The sequence below is a fragment of the Balaenoptera ricei genome, chromosome 14 (genome assembly GCF_028023285.1).
Source record: "Balaenoptera ricei isolate mBalRic1 chromosome 14, mBalRic1.hap2, whole genome shotgun sequence".
In the NCBI taxonomy this organism is placed as follows: Eukaryota; Metazoa; Chordata; class Mammalia; order Artiodactyla; family Balaenopteridae; genus Balaenoptera; species Balaenoptera ricei.
Window position 1 is genome coordinate 29163726 of NC_082652.1, and position 22010 is coordinate 29185735.

Genomic DNA, 22010 nt, shown 5'->3' on the forward strand with positions numbered 1-22010 from the left:
AGAGCAAAATAGAATCAGCCTTAAGTCTTTTATAGTCATCCCCGTGTATTCAAGCTGCTATCCAAAGTGGGAACCTGAGGAGTAGGGGGTGAGATGGAGTGCTACTGGAATTTTATAATTTTTTCAAAGATTTCCACTCTAAGGAAATGTATGTACTTTGGGAAAAAAGATCCAAAGCCCACAGCTGCAGCTCTGGGCTCAAACAATTTATGTCAGTGTCACATAAACATTTATAATCCCTGACTATGTCTTATTCATTGCCTTTGTGAGCACTTTAAACCTCGTGATAGTCCTGATAAGTAGGAAGTACTACCGTTTGCGTCCCACCTCATTTTATAGAGAGGAAAGCTGAAGCACAGTTTAACAAACTATAATCAATTAGCTGCCCATAGTGATAGAAAGAATTTGGATTAGCACTCCTTTCTAAGGTTTTAGAAATAGTGAAAACACCAAAAATGGATCTTGCAGTAGGAGATGAGGATGTACAGGAGGAGTCCATAAACCTGAGTGAGGGGGTGGGCAGAGACTGGGGGACTTTGGGGGACCTGTGAGAATGCAGCAGCCATATTTGTCTATTGCAAATCCTGGCGAGTGAAGAAGCACTAGGTCCCAAAGGAATTAGGATCAATTGGCAAAATTTATTCATTCATGCAACAGTTGTGTCATGTGTCTCCTATACGGCAGGTGCTACTACAGTGAATAACAGCTAGTATTTCTCCCACGCTTATCCTGTGCAGACACGGCTCTAAGGCTGTGGTGTGCATTAACTCTGCAGTTCTCCCAACAGCCGTGTGTTCAGTGCTCTTACTATTTCCATTTCACTGGGGTCACAGTGGTGAACAAGATGCTCCAGTAAGAGCCACAGCCCAGGAGCAGCCAGTCCAGAAGTGGGATGCGGGCTGTGGCGTGTGAATGGAGGCACCGTGGAGGCACCTATTTCCTCTTCCGGTACTCAGAGATACAGCTGTTAGAAGGAGCATTACGCCAGTGTCTCCATTTTCTAAGTGTTTGAGTGATTCTCACTTACATGTGACTTTATTTTAAACCTCACTAGTCAAATTCTTCTGATTGGTTAAATCTTACCCTAAATTTAATAAAACCCTGTAATGGGAGGATGATTTCTAGGTGCCCAGATTAGAGCCAGTCTATCTTTAGCTGCTAGTATTTGACCATATATTGAAATTATGGGCTAAGAAGGTGAGTGGGAAAGCAGCATGGTTCATTATGAATTTTCGAAAGATTATATGAGTAATTTTACACTATATAATCAGAATGATTGCTGTAATAGTTTATTAAGTAATTTACGTATATTATTTCAACTAGTCCTATGAAAGAATCATAATTTTGTGATGAAATCTTTGAGCTCAGTTAATCTTAAACAAGATAGTACTAAAATATTTTACTTAAAATGGAATACTATATATGTATATATAAAGTATCTTCTGTTGCTAGGGGGGGAAAACTGTTTTTGGAATTGATTAGGCTGTTATGAAATTGTCTTTTGTCTGTTGTTTAAAATCAGATGACCACATTTTATAACCTGTAATTGGTTGAAAAGAATCAAATGTAACTATTTCCCACCCAGTATCTCACAGCCAGTATAACCAAGTCCACCTACATCATAGTGCCATTGCCATTTACACTGACTCCTAAGACGTCTGCTGTGACAGGACTTGAGACTCTTTTCTGCTTTAATGCACTCACAAAGATAAAGCCACAAGACCTCTATCTCATTCACATGTTGAAGTATATTTTAATTAGCTTTCTCATACTCCTGGCCTCTCCCTCCCATGTCTGCTCCCTACACCTCCAGTAATAAAACTGCGATGACATTTAAGTTAACTGGAAATTTCTGCCTAGAGCCAAAACGGATTTCCAGTCCTCCAAGGGGTGAACATATTTTTTGAAAGAAAGAATCTACCACCAGATGTCTGTTTAAGGTTGCCATTTTGTTCATTTTAATTAAATCATCTATTATTTGTAACTTTTTTAGAGTCCTTGTCAAAGTCTCTCTTTTTTCTATTTGATTTATTTTGTGAATGTTAGTAAATGTGCAGAACACTCATCTCATCAGCAATAGTGAAATTACCCTCTCTGCCCTTAGGTTTCTTTGCGTTTGTCACTACTCGCCCTGTTAAAATGCTTCAGAAGAATCTTTTATGTAGAAGATCATGTCAGAACTCAGTTATAGACCTTTCAGGTCCTGTAACTTTTTGAACTTAATTAACTTTAACAAATAAAAAAATTCACATGGTTCAAGCTCCAGGAGTCCAGAAGTAGTGCAGGAAGCTGCACTCTTCTCCCTCTGTCTCCTAGCTGCACAGTCTCTCCCACAGGAGACAAATACTGTTAATTTCTTCTTTGTCCTTACACAGATGATTTATGTATAACTAACAGAAAAATATCAATATTTTTTCTTCCTTTTTTATGCTGTTCTGAACCTTCCTTTTTTCATTTAATAATAAATCTTGTAGATCATTTTATATCAGCGCATAGTGTTTACATTTCTAGTGTCTCCGTGATGTTCTGTTGCGTGGATAGACTGTAATTGATTTAATCTGTCCTCTATTGACAACTAATAAGTCTCTTCCAATCTTTTGCTCTTTATAAACAATGCTGCAATGGATAGTTTTTAACCTGTTTTTCATGGGTGTGATTGTATATGTAAGACAAACTCCTAAAAAGTAGGATTGCTGGGTCAAAGAAATTGTGCATTTATAATTTTCATAAAATTTATGAGATTGTCCTCCATTGAGGTTTACTAATTGATACTCTCCTTGGAAATGTGTAAGAGTATCTATTTTTCTACATCTTCACAATGTGTTTTTCTAAGTGATAAGTGAAAATTTATATCTCATAGTTTTAGTTTACATTTTCCTTACAATGAATGAGCTCAGGTACCTTTTCATATGCTTAAGAGCTATTTGTATTTTTCAATTGTGTATTCATATTCTTTGCCCATTTTTCTAATGGAGTATTGGTCTTTCTTATTGATTTGTATTTATTTATTAAGAAAATAGCTTTTTGTGATATAAATTGTAAATATTGTCTCTGATATTTTAATGATTGTTTTATAATGATCATCACTGCATTTCTGTAGGTGTGAACAGTTAATGAGTATAAAAACAGAAAGGGCAGATAGATGTCTTTAGGGAGATACTGTGAGTCCAGCTACTTGGGGCAGAGACAGGCATTAAACACTCAAGCCAGTGAGTGTGTGTGTGTGTGTGTGTGTGTGTGTGTGTGTATATGTCTGTCTATCTACAAAAATATTGGGAGAATGGAGGAACAGTGTTCCTTTCCTGGAACCTAGAAATGCATTTCCTTCATTTTGACGACTTCATCTATACTTTTTCTAATTTCTACAGTGAACTGTATAAATTCAAATTGAGCTTTACAGAATATCAACTTATAGTTTAGTATCTTAACATTTTACATTTTTCATTAAGTAAAATGCTCTGACTTTCTCTCATGTCTTCTCCCTCTTCCACCCCTCTGGGAGAAGGAGCATGTTACATCTTTAAGACAGTGCCATAAAGGTTGATGAAAATATAAATCATATTCTTTAGTAATTATCCATTAGCTCTTTATGTGCATGGGAGACTTCCATTTATCACAAGAATTGCTGTAATTGGGGGCTTTTTTGTGCTCTAATTTCCAAAATATTAATTTGGAAGTCCTTTTTCTTTTCTGTGGTAAAAGTATCTGAATTAGGAAGGACATCATGGCTCTTAGTCTGTGAGGCTAATATACATGTTCTATTTATTATAGGCAATATTTATATTAGTGACTTTGTCACTTGTGAGATATATTTAATGATCTCTATGTAAGTAATTTGTTTAAAAGAATATTAGCATATTTTAACTGAGTTCAAAAAAAGGTTTTTTTCAAGGAATTATTGAAACATTCATTTTTACACATTTAAAAGTTTCTAGCTGAAAACGTACGCATTGCACAGGGGAATACCATTAAATAACAAATAGTTCTAAATGGTTAACAATATGGAGGAAAAGGGTGATCATTAAAATGCTGTTATTAAAATATTATGTTAATACATAAATACATTGTCAGTAAGGGTGGTGGTTGAATCTATGCAAATACATTAACATTACTCTGAGTATTTGATATACTTGTGATTCACGGAGTAGATTTTATTTTTTTATTTTTTAAGACGCTGGGAACTAAAGATGTTGGCAAAGAGCAGTTCTAATTGCTAGCTTGAGAATGGTTGTGTCAGAAATGAGGAGAGTTATTGCCATGTGGATGCTCTCAGGACTTTCTCACCCTATTCCAAGCACAGGTTGGCATCTGTTCTTACATTTGTACAAGCAAAAAAAAAAAAACTTATTCAGAAGCTAGAATATAGCTGACAGAAGCTTGTCTCTAAAACTATAAAAATCTGTAATTTACTTTCAAATAACTCATTTGTGTTGCTGCTAATGAGAAAACCTGAGATTCTTCGTTGCATATTTGTTTAAGCTTGTTAAATTATAGTATTTACAGATTCTCAGCTATTTTATACTGATTTATTGCTGAGTCAGGATTTTTTACTTCACGAAGAGGCTAAAGAGAGGTCTCATTTGTTAAAAGATAAAATGTTTTAAAAAAAAAGAATAAAATGTTTTTGTGATAGGGTGGAAGTGTTCACAATCAAATCTTCATAGATGTTCATTGGCTTATAGTAACTAATATCTACTAAATAAATGCTAAATAACTAATATCTACTAATCTGCTTAATATGAGCCAGGCCACATGCTGTATTTCTTTTGTATTATTTTATGTAATGTTAACAAAATCGAAAAGGTATTTATTAGCAGCTGCATTTTACAGGTGAGAAAATCAACCTGAAGACTAGAGCAGTTGTATAACTATCCAGAGTCACACAGCTAGGAAGTATCTGAGCTACAATTAGTGCTACTTGCTGTTCAGAAAAATAAAGAAACATGAAATTCTCAGGCCATTCATTTAAATTATCTTCAGTATTATAGACAGCGATAGTTTTTCTTAGCTGCAGGGAGTTAGGGATTTTGTCACAGCACAAGTAAAGACAGAGATGTCTTAAGTCTTAACAGTGAGACCATCCTGGCTACATTTCATCAGGGATGTGTCCGAGAACAGTAACAGTTAAGGTTGCGTGGAAAAAGGGTCATATGCTTCTCGTACTCTTCCACCAGAACACCCCTAAGACATAGAAGCGTGAACTCATATTTCTGGACTAAGGGGACATGTTAAATCATAATTCTTTCCATTGCAAGTGACAGAAATCCACTCAAATTAGCATGAGTGGAAGAGGGAGGAATTTATTGACTCCCTTAATTGGGAATCTAAGGGCACAGCTAGCTTTAGGCACAGCTGGATCCAGTATCTCAAACTGGCTTTCTCTCTCTCTCAACATCCCCAGGACAGGCTCTAACTAAAAGAGTTCCCCAGAAGTACTTATAGGCACCCCAGTTTGAGGAGCACAACAGAGACACTGAGAACCCGTCATGGGGGATTGAGAAGATAAACCAAATGAGGAAGAAGCTGAAGCAGAAAGAACAATTCAGAGACCTACTGTAATCACCTTTTTGGTAGTAGCAGTAGGACTCAAGGAAAAAAGATAAAGATTTCATCTTGCCAAAGACCTCCCATCTTCTGCTGTATCTGTACATTTGTCTTGCCTTCTCTTGTTTGGATCCTAAAAGGACCTAGAGACCATCGGAATTTTTAAAAACAACATAGGCTTGTAAAGATGAGTTTCTCCACTGTGTTTTCAGCTCTTTTCATTATCTTTTGGTTTATAGATCATTGGATAAACAATAAAGTGGTTGCTGTGGGATCAGCCTTTTTAGGTGATGGGAGAAATATGACAGATAAGATTTCTCCGTCCCATCCTTCCGGGGGATTCTGAGTTTAGGGAAGAAAATACAGATTTTCCTCTGAATAATTTTCCTTTTGATTGAGCTTCCGCTTATTAAAGTTGACGTGATAAGAGCTATTGAAGAGATTTAAGTGATTGAACATTCTTGGTTGAAAGTATCTTAATTCACATATTCAACAAATATTTACTAAGCACCTACTAAGTGCAAGGCACTGTTCTAGAGATTTGAGGAGCCCAACAGTGAACAAAATAGACCAAAACTACTTCCCCATGGAAGCTTGGGATCTGTCAGGGAGAGGCAGACAGTGAACATATTAAGTAAATCATATGGACTGTTAGAGGCAGGATGGACTTTGGAGAAAGATGTAGACTAGGGGTTGCTCATGGCAGGGTGTGGGGCTTGGAATTTATATAGGGTGGTCAAGGTGGGCCCCATTGAGAAGGTAACCTTTGAGCAAGAATGAGAAGGATATATGGGAATTAGCTAAGTGGGCATCTGGGGTAAATCTTTCTAGGGAGAGGGAGATGGGGACTTAGGTTCAGCTGTCATTATTTGAGTGCTGCTGCTGATAAATAGATGATATAGCCTGATAGAGTCGCAGGGTGCCCAGAGGCAGTTCACCTCCTAAGTCTCTTTTCTTTCACCATTTTAATTGTTAAAAAAACTGGAAGAATCTTCTAGTCAATAGAGTAGTGTGTACTTTATTTTTTTTATATTTTACATTATGTTATTTATTTTTTATCTTAGTTTAGTCGCGCCGCACGGCATGCGGGATCTTAAGTTCCCCAACCAGGGATCCAACCCGCGCCCCCTGTAGAGGAAGCGTGGAGTCTTAACCACTGGACCGCCAGGGAAATCCCAAGTAGTATGTACTTTAATTCTTTTGGGAATGGAGCCTGGGTTGCAGTCATTAGAGGAACAAAATAACACGTGTGCTTCTCCTTTTCAGTCTCTTCCCCGCTCAATTCTTATTGTGGTATTATGGCTTAAGTCATCAGAGATTTTTTTTTTTAAGCTAACTAATAGTCCCTAGCAAAAAATGAGGAATTTTGAATATCAGAAATAATGTAATACAAGTACCTCTGATATATCTTTAAAGTCAGAAAACTGAGAGTCCTGATTTAGTTAATAATGATTATTACTCAGATTTTGACATAATGTCACACCACATATTAAGTACCCGTTATGTGCAAAGCCCAGGTACAAATCATAAATCCTATTCTTTTCCTTGTGTAATACCAATTCGTAAATACTCATTTTGGCCAAGTTAAAGTAGAATGTTACCCGTCGTTTTCTCAGGGTTATTTAAGCGTCTGGATGCTACATTCCCAACACTCTGCTCATCGTGTGCTGTCCCTTCCATACGTATTACCTCATGTCTGCTTCAGTCCTGCTCCATCACTCACCTTGTCTGAGGCCCTGGGGCACTTCCATGTGCTTCACTCCTGCTCTGTCACTCACCTTGGGGTACACCAGACATATTAGTTAGCTTTCGTGAGCCTCAGTTTCTCCTGTAACATGGGTTGTAGTTGGGGTTAAATTGATGGTTGCCTGAAGGCTTAGCACTTAGCGTCCAGGGCAAGGCTGCTTCAGAGGTCCAGGCCAAATAAGATGGTGTTTGGATTAAGGGATTTACAGTGGAGATAAAAAGAAGAGAACTTAAGTAATAAAGAGATAAAGTTACATCTGTGAGAATAATGATGGATTGAATGTGGGGGTTGATGGAGAAGGAAATGTCAGTACAGTTTAGAAGATGTGAATTAATATTGTGACTGAGGTTTAACCACAAGGCCTCAAAGGAAATTAGAATGAACAATCTCAGTCCATCCCTCTGCAGGACTGCATTTATTTTAATTTACTGAAATTGGCTGAAATTTACAGAGGAGTAGATTCTGTGCTATCTGCTTCAGTAACACTTCTGTATATATTTATCTGAAGGTATCCGTTTGAAATTTTAATTTGAGAAGGTAGCTTAATGAAATTTTGTGCTTAAATGTTTTATTTGAATTTTAATTGGTAGAATCTGAAGAAGATTCAAGAAATGGAGAAGAGTAACGAATCTAACACAGACCTGGAGGAGCTGAAAAACGCTGACTGGGTGAGCTAGCTGGGTATTCTCTCTGTTCTGTTTAGTGTTGAAGAAGTCGTATCATGTTTTTTAAAATGCTGGTCTATCTTAAGGACTATAGTATGAAATGATATACCAATTTGAAAACCTAACCTTACATTTGAGGAAATAGCTATTCCATTTTTTAAAAACTATCTAATTTTATTAGAACTACCACAATGTCTCTGAGAATTTCAGTGTTTTAAAATATTGATCTTTCTAATTATATTAATACCTTAGCATCCTCTTATGTGAAAGTCAAAGTTTAAGCTCTGTTTCAGGATATAGTGAAACTATAGTATAGTACATTCATTTATCCAATGAATAGTTACTGGATTAGGGCCCTGGGGATGCAGAATGAGTGATACGTTACAACGTTCTGCCCTGGTGAAACAGAAGATAGATTTCTAGAACAGATGATTGCAGTGTATTCATGTGACTCACTGACTATCTACTGTTTTTCCAACATGGTACTAGATCCATGTAGGAAGGCACATTTTAGGATTCTGACTTTTCATGTTAAGGATACTGGATAAATAATGACATTAAATGACGGAATGGGAAAAGATACAGATTTGGAGGTATGAACGAGTAGCCTTTGACCATGTTAGATTTCAATTGTCATATTCTTTTCTAACAGCTTTATTAAGGTGTAATCTACATACAACAAGCTGCACATGTTTAAAAAGTACAGTTTGATAAGTTTGACATATATGCATACACATTCACACCTGTGAAACAAACCATCACCATAAGAAAACAGTGAGCCTGTCCATCACCCCACGTCTCCTCGTATTGCTTTGTAACCCTACTTCCTGCCTCCCTCCTCCCTAGTTTCCAGGCAACCAGTGATCTGCTTTCTGTCACTATAGATTAGCTTGCATTTTCTACACTTTTATGTAAATATAATCACATAGTATATACTGGGGTTTTTTTGGCTTCTTTTATTCAGCATAATTCTTCGGAGATTTCATCCATGTCGTTGCCTATATCATAGTTTATACTTTTTATTGCTGAGTAGTATTCCATTGTATGTAAGTACCACAATTTGTTTATCCATTCTTCTGTTGATGGTCATTTGGGTATTTCCTGTTAGCAATATTCTTAATTTATGGACGATATCTTTCCTGAGATATTTGGAATGATATTAATCAGGAATATTTAAGAGTAAGGTTAAAAAACAAGTAGCCTATATTGTCTTATAAGCTAGTATTGTCACTTTAGAATAATATTGATTATCAGTTTCCTTTGCATAGTGTTGCTCTAGGTGTATGTCATCTTGGTTAATAAATTTTTTTTTTTTAATTTATTTTTGGCTGCGTTGGGTCTTCGTTGCTGCACGCGGGCTTTCTCTAGTTGCAGCGAGCGGGGCCTACTCTTTTTTTTTTTTTTCCTACTCTTCATTGCAGTGCATGGGCCTCTCATTGCAGTGGCTTCTCTTGTTGCGGAGCAAGGGCTCTAGGCACGCGGGCTTCAGTAGTTGTGGTTCACGGGCTCTAGAGCGCAGGCTCAGTAGTTGTGGCACATGGGCTTCGTTGCTCCGCGGCATGTGGGATCTTTCTGGACCAGGGCTCAAACCCATGTCCCCTGCATTGGCAGGCGGATTCTTAACCACTGCGCCACCAGGGGAGCCTGGTTAATAAATTTTTAAACTTGTTTTCCAAGACATTGAAGCCAGGTAAATAACTCCAGGTGCTCAGAAGTTAGCCAATAGCTAGTATAAACTTGAACCAAAAATTTAATTAACTGTCTTAAGGCAACCTCATCTAAAACAGTATGATCACTGACAAGAGACGTACTATCTCCAAAGGAAGTTACATTTGCCTAGATCACCAGCTTCTTTTTCATAAGATCATGAAAATGAACTACCTAGAAAGATTAGAATGAAATGAGGAAGGTATGAGGAATAGTATGAAGGAGAATTAGAATACGTTTAATGGCAGAATCTATACATCTCAGAATCTTTCAAGTGTAATAAGGGGTAAATGATAAAATCTCTGGGAATACGTACAGTGACAGTTGTCCATTATTTTATATAACTGTGACTTAGTTTCTGGAAAGTCATTTGTAAAATTTTTGCCAACAATAATATATAACGAACTGGCTATATAAGAGTCTGTTTGAATCTTTCTATAAATTATAGCAAAAGATTCTAATGTGAGTAATCATCACTAATTTATCTGTTTTGAGAATTCAAAGTTTCATATGTCAGGTTTTCTTAAAGCCTGAGGAGGTGAAGAGAAGAGACAGTATTTTAAAAATGAGATGGTATTTGAATTGGATCTTCAAGGAATGAGCAAGAGAAGTTGAGACGAGCATTCCCAAAGGAGAGATCTAAATATTTTAGGGATTTATATTAGGATATTTTTAATGGCAGAATCTAAGAACTTGTCTTAAATGTTAATATTTTAGAAGATGTTCTGATGGCTATACCACAATATTAAGTACCTCAAATCCTTTTGGGAATAAGAAATGGTATACATTTTTTAAAAATCACAAATCGTTTTTTGAGGACATTTTGAGCAGTTCAATCAGTTATGTAGGCAATTCTTATGAAATATGTCACTTGATTTTTAATAAATATATTATGTAGCTATTGAGCCACTTATTAATGTTTAACAACCTATAATATTTCAGTTAAATATCATATTGATTTTTTCTTTACTGAAGCCGAGAATATGATAGCTTATAGGCAGGAAAATAAAAGGGTTAAAGTATAATAATATTAACGCATTTAATATATTTTAAATTATAATAAATATTTCACATATATTTCATTTTCTTGAAGGGCAGGCAGAGCAACTTGCTATTATTCGTAGATAAGAACATTGATATTAAATTAATTTGTGCAGAGATAATAATAACATAAAAATTGTCATTTTTGAGCATTTTCTATGTGCAGAACACTATACATCAGCTCTGATCATCTCAACAAGTTATAAAGTGCCATTTTCTTTTATTGATGAGGAAGCCAGGGTTCAGAAAGGGGAAGCAACTTGCTGGATGTCAAATAGCAGTAGATGGCTGTATCAGTTAGCTGTGGTAACAGTAATGCTGCGTAACTGAACACTACAAAGTACCACGGCATTAAGTGGTAGCATTTACTCAGCTCATGAGTCTGCAGATCAGAGTGGTGGCTCTACTCTGTGCATCGTCCTTCTCCTGGATAATCCTGCCAGTGTGCCTCGTGCCAACCCAAGCGTGATGTTGTCATGGCAGTGACAGGAGCAGAGTGACAAGCCATTGTGCGTTTGTTGTTGAAGCCTTTGGTCATGTCACATCCACTAAAATTCCAGTGCCAAGCAAGTAATAGAGCCAAACCCAAAGTCTAGTGTGAGAAACACTCACCTCTTCAGTGAGCAAAGCCACCTGATAGGTGGAACATGAGGGCCTGAGGAACTGAGGCCATGGATGCAGGTAGCACAGGGGGTGAGTTAGGATTTTATCCAGGTGTCCCCGCAGTTAGAGCTGGTGGATTCTCTGCTGGCATCCTACCTGCTTTTTAGTACCCTAAAATCTAATTTTTAAAATCGTTTTTCTTTGGTTTGCTTGGTGTTTTGTAATCCAAGCTCTTAATATTTTCTTTACGACTATAGGTCTTTAGAAGAAACTAGTAAATTTATTCATGGATGTCTCTCCACCCTTGGCTCTTTCAGGCTCGATTCTGGGTGCAGGTGATGAGGGATTTGCGGAATGGAGTAAAACTCAAGAAGGTCCAAGAGCGGCAGTACAACCCTCTGCCCATTGAATATCAGCTCACCCCTTATGAGATGCTAATGGATGACATTCGATCCAAAAGATACACTCTGCGAAAAGTGATGGTAAGTAACAAAGAAAACTGTTAATGGACTCAAATGGTTGTTTTTCGGTAATCTTATTTGTTGAAAATGTTCTTCTCAACATAGAAAAGTTGGAAAATACAGTAAGCTCACAGAAAAGTTACAAATGTGTAATTCCACAACCCATGGCTTCAAATTTCTGTCTACTGTCCTTTTCTTTAAGCCTGAACAACTCCCTTTAGGGCAGGGTTACTAGTGACGAACCCCCTTAGTGTTTGTTTGCCTGGGAATGTCTTAATTTCTTCTTCATTTTTGAAGCAGAGTTTTTTTGGGTATAGAATTATTGGTTGACAGTGTTTTTTTCTGTCTTTAAACTTATCTCACTGCCTTTTGGCCTTTATGGTTTCTAGTGAGAAATCACCTGTTCATCTGATTGAGGATCCCTTGTATGTGATAGTCACTTCTTGCTGCTTTCAATATTTTTCTTTCAACAACTTGACTATAATGTGTTCTGTTGTGGCTCTCTTGGAGTTTATTGCTTAGAGTTTATAGAGCTTCTTGGATGAGTAGATTTGTATTGTTATCAGATTTTGGAAGTTTTTAGCCATTAGTTCTTCACATTTTCTTTGTCCTTTCTTGTCTTTCCAGTCCCTCTGGGACTCCTGTTATGTGCATGTTTATACAGTTTGGAGGTTGTGAGTAGTATGTAAAGAAGAACATGTTACTACTTTGTGATACCCATTATTGTTTTCCTTTTTCTGTCTTTCTCTGTCTGGCTAATTCCATGCAGTTCACTTGGATACGTTTATACTGAGCCTCTGTGCAGGGGACTAGGCAGATGGCAGTTCTAGTGGTGATTGGTTTCGCATGGGGGAAGTTTTCAAGTTTTAGTCTAACAGGCTAAGATTTTGATTAGTTCCTTGTTATGTATATATGTACCTGACAGATGAGAGTGGAAATCCAGCTACTCATATTTAATCATTCAAAAACTGGATATATTTTTTAAAAAATTTTACTGTTATCAATATAATGCCACTTTCTAATTTCTTTTAAAAAAATTTTGTTGTAAAGAGTAAACACAAAGGATTTTCACACATAGTCTATCTGTATCTGAAGCGGTATGCTAAGATGTTCTTAATTTAATCCTCAGGTTTTAAACTACGTAACTATACCATAGTAATCCACTTTTTTTTTGTATATTTGTGATGCTCATGGGAATTGAATGGCTTAGCCATATGGGATTATATTTAGAACATTAAGTTATAGAAGTACAAAACATTTCAATGGAATTTTTTCAAAATGTTTTGGTAAAATGCTTTAATTCTAACAGAGAACTTCAAATAACTCACCTTTAAAAGTAAAGATGTAGATCGTCGGCTGCCGGCGTCCGGCTGCCAGTAGTCGAGGAGCGGCAGCCGCTTTCCTGAAGTGGGCTTGGGTGCTCTAGAACCTGGCCGGCTGCTCCAGAGCCCGGCCGGCTGCTGAACCGCCTCTTCCGGCAGCTGCGGCAACGGCTAGGCGCGGGGCGTGGGTGCCGCGAGGACTGCGTAACCAGGCGGGCGCCCCAAACGGGCAACCCCGCCGAGGGAGTTGGCCGTGGTGGTCGCGCTCGGGCGCCCAGTGCACCGCGCTCCATGCCCGTGTGGTGCTGCCGCTGCTCCCTGGCAGGTCATTTCAGAAATTGATGAGCAGATCCTAAAAGTCACATGGAATTACAAGGAACCCAGAATAGCCAAGACAATCTTGAAAAAAGAACAAAGTTGGAGGATTCACACTTCCTAATTTTACAACTTACTACAAAGAAACTGTAATCAAGACAGTGTGACATTGGCGTAAAGATAAACATAGATCAATGGAATAGAATTGAGAGTCCAGAAATAATTCCCTTCATTTGTTGTCAGTTGGTTTCTGTGGGATCTCAAGACAAAAGGGAAATATCAGTCTTTTCAACAAATGATGCCAGGACAGATGGATATTCACAAGCAGAAGAATGAAGTTGGACTGCTACCTCATACTATATATAAAAGTTAACTCAAAATGGATGAAAGACCTAAATTTAAGAACTAGAACTATAAAACTCATAGAAGCAAACAGGTTTGTGATCTTAGATTAGGCAGTGCTTTCTTAGATATGACAACAAAAGTACAGCAACAAAAGAAAAAAATAAATTGGACTTGATCGAAAATTAAAACTTTTGTGATTTAAAAGACAATATAAAGAAAGTGAAGACAACCCACAAATTGGGAGAAAATATTTACAAATCATATATCCAAAAAGGGACTTGTATCCAGGACATATAAAGAATTTTTTAAACTCAAAAATAAAAAAGACAACCCAGTTGGAAAGTGGGCAAATAATTTGAATTATTCTCCAAAGAAGATATATAAATGGCCAATAAGCACATGAAAAGATGCTTAACATTATTAGTCATTAGAGAAATGCTAATCAAAACTGCAATGAGATGCTACTTTACACCTACTGGAGTGGCTAAAATAAAAAACACAAAAAATAACATGCTGGTGAGGATGTGGAGACATTGGAACCCTCATATCACTGGTGGGAATGTAAGATGGTGCACACTTGGGAAAATAGTTTGCTAATTCCTCAAGATGTTAAACATAGAGTTTACGGCCCAGCCATTACATGCACTCCTAAGAGAAATGAAAACATTTGTCCACACAAAAATTTATGTATGAATGTTCACAGCATATTTATAATAACCAAAAAGTGGAAACCATCCAAATGTTTATCAGCTCATGAGTGGGTAATATACAATGGAATATTATTCAGGCATAAAAAGGAATGAAGTACCAATACATCCTACCACGTGTGTGAACCTTGAAAACATGCTAAGTGGAAGAAGCCAGACACAAAAGGCTACATAATGTATGAGGGGTTCCATTTATTTGAAATTTCCAGAGTAGGCACATCAGTAAGACAGTAGATTAGTGGCTGCCAATGGCTGCGGGGAGGGAAGAATGAGGAATGAGTGCTAATGGGTGCAGCATATACTTCTGGGGTGATAAAATTTCTCTGAAGTTATTGGTAGTGATTGCAAAACCTTGTGACTACTTAGAACCCTGAATTGTACACTTTAAAAGGGTGAATTTTGGACTTCCCTGGCAGTCCAGTGGTTAAGACTCCGTGCTTCCACTACAGGGGGCATGGGTTCATTCCCTGTCAGGAAACTAAGATCCCACATGCCGAGTGGTGCCGCCAAAAAAAATAAATAAAAGGGTGAATTTTATGTGTGAATTATATCTCATTAAAGGTCTTTTTTTTTTAAAGCATTACCAAGTTACCTCTATTTATTTACCTTGGTCTAAAGCCTGATCAGATGATCTGTTGTTTTTCTGATGTTTTTGAGCTCTTGAAAACTTTGTCTTTCTTTGATTAATAGAAGCCTAACAGAGGAGGCATTTTATTTCTAATTGTCTTAACCTCTTTTTTCTTAAGTATAAACCAATTATTTGAGAAGACTAGTCCAGTGTAATGAAAGATCCTTGTAAAATGTATAGTCAGGGGGTTGGTGGTGGTGGGATGAATTGGGAGATTGGGATTGACATATATGATTGGGAGATTGGGATTGACTAATATGTATAAAATAGATAACTAATAAGAACCTGCTGTACAAAAATAAATAAATAAAATTCAAAACAAAAATAAAGATGTAGAAACTTAAACATTTTTTATATAGAAGTTATTTGTTTAAGGTATTGTGGCTCAAAAGTAAGATCAAGTTCTATAACTGGTCTCGTTTACTTATGGGCCTACTATTTGTGTTCATCTAGAAATCATTTATTGTTGCAGCTTCAGAGAGCTTGTTTCAGGATGTGTTCTGTATTTATATTTTAAAAAAGTAATTTCACTGACCCAGCAGCAGAATGGAATTTGCTGTTACTTTTCCTCCTGCTAGTAACGACTTTGACTGACTGACTCACATCAATACTGGCCTGCCAGCTCCCTCATGAGCACTGACACACATTTTGTAATTGGGATCCAGTATCCAGTTTCTGACTAGTGAGGAAACTGATGTTAATGTGCTTGTTTGGGGAATGGAACTTACAACCTTGGCCGTATTGACTCCATTATCTCATTCAACCCTGCTGTTGTGATGGAAAGAACATTAAAATAAAAGTATACGAAAAATAGCTAGAAAGAGGGCTTCCCTGGTGGGTCAGGGGTTAAGAATCTGCCTGCCAATGCAGGGGACACGGGTTTGAGCCCTGGTCCGGGAAGATCCTACATGCTGCGGAGCAGCTAAGCCTGTGTGCCACAACTACCGAGCCTGTGCTCTAGAGCCCGTGAGCCACAACTACTGAGCCCGCGCACCACAACTACTGAGCCCGCGCACCTACAGCCCGTGCTCCACAACATGAGAAGCCCGCGCACCGCAACGAAGAGTAGCCCCTGCTCGTCACAACTAGAGGAAGCCTGAGTGCAGCAACGAAGACCCAGTGCAGCCAAAAATAAAATTAAAAAAAATTAATTTTAAAAAGCGCCAATTAAAAAAAATAGCTAGAAAGATATGTGTTATCCTGTTCAGGAGTAGAATAGAAAGGTCTGATTAAGTTGTTCATATAATAAGGATTTTCTTAAAAGTCTTGTGTAACAAGAAGTCCATGGGTAAAGAGTGGTGCCACGGTAGGCCCCTAGCTCTGCTGCTTGGGTACACGCCCTCCTTAAACCAAGTACTAGCGGTCACAAGCTTGGCTCGGCTCAGGCAGCTTTCACTCCTAACTCTAACCTTAGGGCTGTTCTGTCCTCACTCAGGACTGTGGGGCGGGGGGCAAGGGAAAAGGGGAGTGGATGATGTCAGCAGGCTTGTCACACACCCTGAGTGGTCGCATTTGTGGGGGGCAGCCACTGGGCCTGGGAGCAGCAGTTCAGGTTCTTTTTTTTTTTAATTAACTTCATTTCTCAGGTGACACAAAATAGTGACATTGACAAAAAAATCAAAACTCATACAGCTGCAATAAAAAATTAATAACCAATTGATTAATGATCCTGAGCAATTAAAACAGTAATTAAGATTGGGAAGTACATAACAAAACTGTCCATGCCCTGAAGTCTTACAATTCAGATAAGAAAATACTTTTAAAAAGTTTGACCAAATTTTACGATAATTCTAAAATTGGGCATGACATTCCAATAACAAATTGTGAAGCTTAAAGAAACCTTTCTAACCTATCAAAATAAAAAAAAATCAACCATTGGTGCTAGAGGAATAAACAAATTATCTTTTTTCTCTCCAATAAAATTGATATCATAAAATTATTAGAATATGACAAGATAAAGAGTAGGTCACCAAAGTAGAGTGAAAAAGTATTATAGAGGTTTTTCAGGCAGTTCATAATAAAAATAGTATGCTGATTTTCTGGATTTTGAGAAGTTTAAGGTATTCATCAGTTTTTTAAATTTGTAATTTGTTAACCTTTCTTTTTTCATCTATCTTTTATGAGAATAATGATAGAAAGTGCCTAGCAGTTCTGTTTTTTCATATGAGGTTGGGAAATAAGTATGACTTATGGTCACCACAACTGTGCCTTCTGAGTGGTCAGAATGTGAGTTTAGGTGGGGGTTTTTTGGTGGGTTTTTCTTAAATTTCTTAAAATTTTTGTAACTTGTTTCTTTAAAAAGAGAAGATGTTAGGGCAAGAGAGTCAGACCAGACCCCTGCCAAGCTCTTCTGCTCACTGACCCTGTGAAGGGGGCAGAGACCACCTCGATCTGAGCCTCAGCTTTGTCTAAGAATGTGAACCATGTCCCCACTCCTTCCCATTACCAAGATTTTGTACAAGGATGAAAATAAGAGGTAAAAGACTTTTTGTTCTTGTTGTTTTGGCTGCACCACCTGGCACGTGAGATCCCAGCTCCCTGACCAGGGACCAAACCCGCACCTCCTGCAGTGGAAGCACAGAGTCTTAACGACTGGGCCACCAGGGAAGTCCCAAAGACATTTGAAATTATACAGTAATTAAGCGTAGTATTACTTTTTCCATTCACATTCATAATTGTAGAAACTTTTTGTTGGAAGGATGCATCTTATATATAATTTCCCCAAATATAGAACTAAAGTGGATGTGGAGTTTCTTCAATTCTGCATAGTTATTTTTGCTCTGAATCATTCAGCCATTTACTCTCCATTTTTATTGATTTGAAATGCATCCTTGGTGGAGCCAGATTCCACTTCAGTAATTTTGAAGTGACATATGTTGGCATACGTACCCAGAAACTTATAATGATAATCCTGTAGTCACATGAATCTTCTGCTTTTTGTCTCCTTTCAGGTGAATGGTGATATTCCCCCTCGGTTAAAAAAAAGTGCTCATGAAATCATCCTGGACTTCATCAGATCAAGACCTCCTTTAAATCCAGTACGTAATTTGACATATTCCCCTTGTTTGGAGAGCACATAATGAAGTATTCTCCTCTAGCCTGTGACCTCTAGAACTCAGCTCTTAAAGGAGTATTTACACTGAGCTTTCATTCTCAGAAATAAGAAGCCCAACTGTAAATTACATTTTAAGTCACAAAAAAGTACTTAAAATTATTCAATACAGGCTGTCTTAGGATATTTTAACTCAAACAACCTGAGTTATGGTGCAAAATCTGGCCAAATACCTCCTAGAATAACAGCTGAATATGATACCAAGTAGTTCCTGGTGTGGGCTGCCCTCCCTGTTTACTTTATGGTGCAAACACTTCACCTTGATTAAATTGTCATTTTGATACTGTTTTACAGTAAATCCACCCTGCTGTACCTCCTCTTTTGTATTATTTATCTTCCTCTGTTGACGGGGTTCTTTCTAGTGACCATGGAATCAGGGTGTTCTGATCTGGTTTGAATGTTGGTTTGCGTTTCCTCTGCTCTACACTTACTTCCCCCCAGCTCCACAGCCAGTGCTCACCAAGGCCTCTCAAACCCCATGTATGTTCAGTAACTAGAACAGGAATGGTGTTTCTTTCTCAGTTTGTGAACATCTAAAACATAATTAATGATCCCTCTTATAAATCTTTTTAAAATAAGGGAAAGAGGCCATGTGGGAAATAATTTTAGTAAGGCGGGTCGTGGTGGAGCAGAAAGAGCGTGGAGTCAGATGGGCCCAGATTTGCACACTAGCTACACAACCTAGTGGCCACACGTCTCTGAGAGAGTTGATCGGCCTCCCTGAGCCTGTATTTCCTCAATTATAGAACGAAGATAATAATCTAAGAAGGTTGTGATGACTTACTCAAAAACGTTACTTTCAAAAACAATAATCGTAATAGGTAACGTACAGCTTACATTTCAATGGATTGCCTGTCATAGTAGCACGTAGGGAAGATGACTACAGCTGCAGCAAAGCTGACTCCTTAAAGTAACTTGAGCACATGTGACTGAACCACTGTGAAATCCAATAATCTCCCTATTGCTTGAAAATGGTCTTTTATCAAGCAGTGTTGCAATCAGTAAAACATAATTTCATAATGTACTGTATGAGTGGACTTCAGTAAAAATTATTTAAGGACAACTACGTAAGCAAGTCTCTATAGCCATTAATATTTCTTCTAAGGCCTCAGCCAGAAAACTGAAGCCTACTCCACCACGGCCACGGAGCCTCCATGAAAGGATCCTGGAAGAAATCAAAGCAGAAAGAAAGCTGCGGCCCGTGTCACCAGAGGAAACCAGACGCGGCAGGTTAGGTGAGTCCGGGGCGTCGCTGGAAGACAGCACAGCAGCCCAGTGAGAGACTGCCGTCTGCAGGGCCCTCTCCCTCTCACACACACACACACACCCTCATGCTGGAAGTCTATACTTGAGATTCATGGAATAGGAAATTGTTGCCCCGTGATGCTGAGTGTAGGAGAGCACCGCGCTGCGTAGTGGACAGAGCTCTGCCGACCTCTAGGCTGTGGTTTTAGGACGGTCTCTTCACCTCTCTGAGCATCGATTTCTTCGTCAGCAGAAGGGGGATAAAAAGTCCTCTACACCTTCATTATGACTTTCATGGAAGAATTAAATAGGATCATGGTCAAAATACTTTATAAATTGTAATATATATACATGGATAAGTTATTACGTTTTAGAAATATAAGTGATACATAGTTTTACTTCAGGTTTATATTGTCTTAATTATGGTTTGAAGATATGGTATTATGTGATGAGAGACTCAGTTATTACTGATATCACTTATTACTCACGTTCCTTTATTATGTTTAATGTTTTTTATAAGCACACATTGATTTTCATTTAGAGCAAAATCATTTTATAAAATGTAAACATTTTTGTTTATGCAGCTGTCCTCCAATTTGTAAGATTAAAGATGCCCAAAGAATTCAGGGAAACAGTCTCATGGCGCCTGAACAGGAAAGGAGCTGGCCCTGTGGCACTGTCTCCTGGTTCTCTCCTCCGACCTCTTCTGCCTCTTTCAGGCCCTGCTTGGTCGTCCGGTTTCTATCCCGGGCTCCCTCTCCCTGAGCAACCACATCCTCCTCCAGGGTTTGTTTCTGGTTTCCTCAGCTCCCGCCCTACAGCGCAGGTTTCTCTGAAAGTTCAGACCCACACGTGCAGCCGTCTGCTGAGCAGGGCCTCCTCGCCCCTCACGCAGGACAAGCCCCGCAGCCACCGGTGACCTCACCTGCTTTCTCCTCAAACTGTCTCCTCCTGGTTCCCCATCTCAGAGCCCAGGACAGATTGCTCAGCATCACCTCTGACTCTTACCCAACAGCCAAGCCCTGTGGGTTTTACTTCTAGGTCTCTCTAGTCCTCCCCGCTCTGACCCAGGCTCTCCTCTTCTCCGTCTGGTCAGTCGCGTCTGCTCCAATGGCTCTCCCTGCCTTCCATGACTCTCAGTCACTGCGCGCTGATGTTCTTTTGTTTGACTTTTGGCCATTCTGTCACACTGTGGCCTCCATGGCAGCAGGGCCCACATCTGTCTTGTTGGTTGTTATGTCCTGGTCTCCACTGCAAGGACAGTGATGAAAAGTACTCCCAGAGGTGTTGTAATAATAGCACGTACCTTCCACATAGAGAGCTTCAGAGTGAGGGCAGGCTGTGTGAATTTATCCCTGTCTGATTTTTATGGCAGCAAGTGTTTCCCTTTAAAATGATGTTTAAAACAAACCCATATGAGCATTTATATAATAATGAGCCAGAACATATACACGACATAAATGGAGAGTTCTTATTCTGGGAGTCCTTGCATGAGCCTGAGGACGGTCTGTGAATCCCTTGAAATATAACAGATTTGTATGTATTTCCTAAAGTGTATGTATGTGCATTTTCTGGAGAGGGGGGTTCATAGCTTTGCTCAGATTCCTAAAGGGTCCACAGCCTCAAAGAGTAAGAACCACTATGGAAAAATAAGGAAACCGTGTCATAGGACGGCTGCTTAAGACTGGATTTTTTAAAATTACTGTACCTTGAGAAGGAATAATGGGGTAATAGAAAAGATTTCAGCCAAATTATAAGGCAAAACAAATATATTACCATGAGAAAAGTAAGCTTCATGATTTTCAGGAGAAAAGAGGAGGGATTATAAACTCCAGTGGAAGCACCAACAGGACAGAGAAAGGAACAAGACAGGCGTAACGTGCTTGTGTGATTTGGATGATATTTGACATACAGTTCCTTCATTTTTCCAAATGTTTATTAAACAGCCATGTCAGCTGTTGGAGTAGAGAGACGAGCAGTCAGAGTCCCCGCCCACAGGCGCTGACAGAGGAAAGGCTCGGGGCAGCAGATACATGTTCCCCCTGCAGCGCCGACAGCAGCCCGTCAGGGGCATGGGGGTGGCCGGGGCTGAGCGTGCGGGAGACCAGCAGTCCTTGTGGGTGGCAACGGGACACCGCACGTTGCATACAAGGGGTGTCACATGCCCTTGTCATATACATATTCTTCTGTTTCATTTTCAACAAGTTAGATGCTAACTAGCAGGAAATCTACTTTAGAATAATTAAATATCAATTTTCTGTATAGTATATCTTATTTTATTTTAACCTTATGAATTGGTGTTTCACAACAACCAGAATTGAGCTGTTATTGAAAGTGATTGTTCTATGAGAGTCTTACTTTTCAAATTGACCTTGCACCTTAATTGGAAAGTAAGAGATTTGGGCTCTTCTTTCTGCAGACCTACATTGGTTCTTACTATAAAGTTTCCCCTTGGGGAGTTTGGGTAAAGTTGGCAGAATTATCTTGAAGAAAAGTTCCCTAAATAGTTTTAAAACCTTACCCCTCCATGTAATTGCAAGTAGAAACCCACTGTAGAAATTGGGGAAA

The 22010-nt window shown here is 38.5% G+C and overlaps 1 protein-coding gene across 4 annotated transcripts in view; it reads left to right on the forward strand.

The window, feature by feature from the left end:
* SPIRE1 (spire type actin nucleation factor 1) overlaps window positions 1-22010 on the forward strand; it is a 208597-nt gene that overhangs the window by 152624 nt on the left and 33963 nt on the right. For all 4 annotated transcript variants that reach the window (XM_059895392.1, XM_059895393.1, XM_059895394.1 and 1 more), the window contains 4 exons: window positions 7882-7959; window positions 11625-11789; window positions 18037-18123; window positions 19303-19432. In XM_059895392.1, the coding sequence (XP_059751375.1) occupies window positions 7882-7959; window positions 11625-11789; window positions 18037-18123; window positions 19303-19432 (460 nt within the window). The remainder of the gene's footprint in view (window positions 1-7881; window positions 7960-11624; window positions 11790-18036; window positions 18124-19302; window positions 19433-22010) is intronic.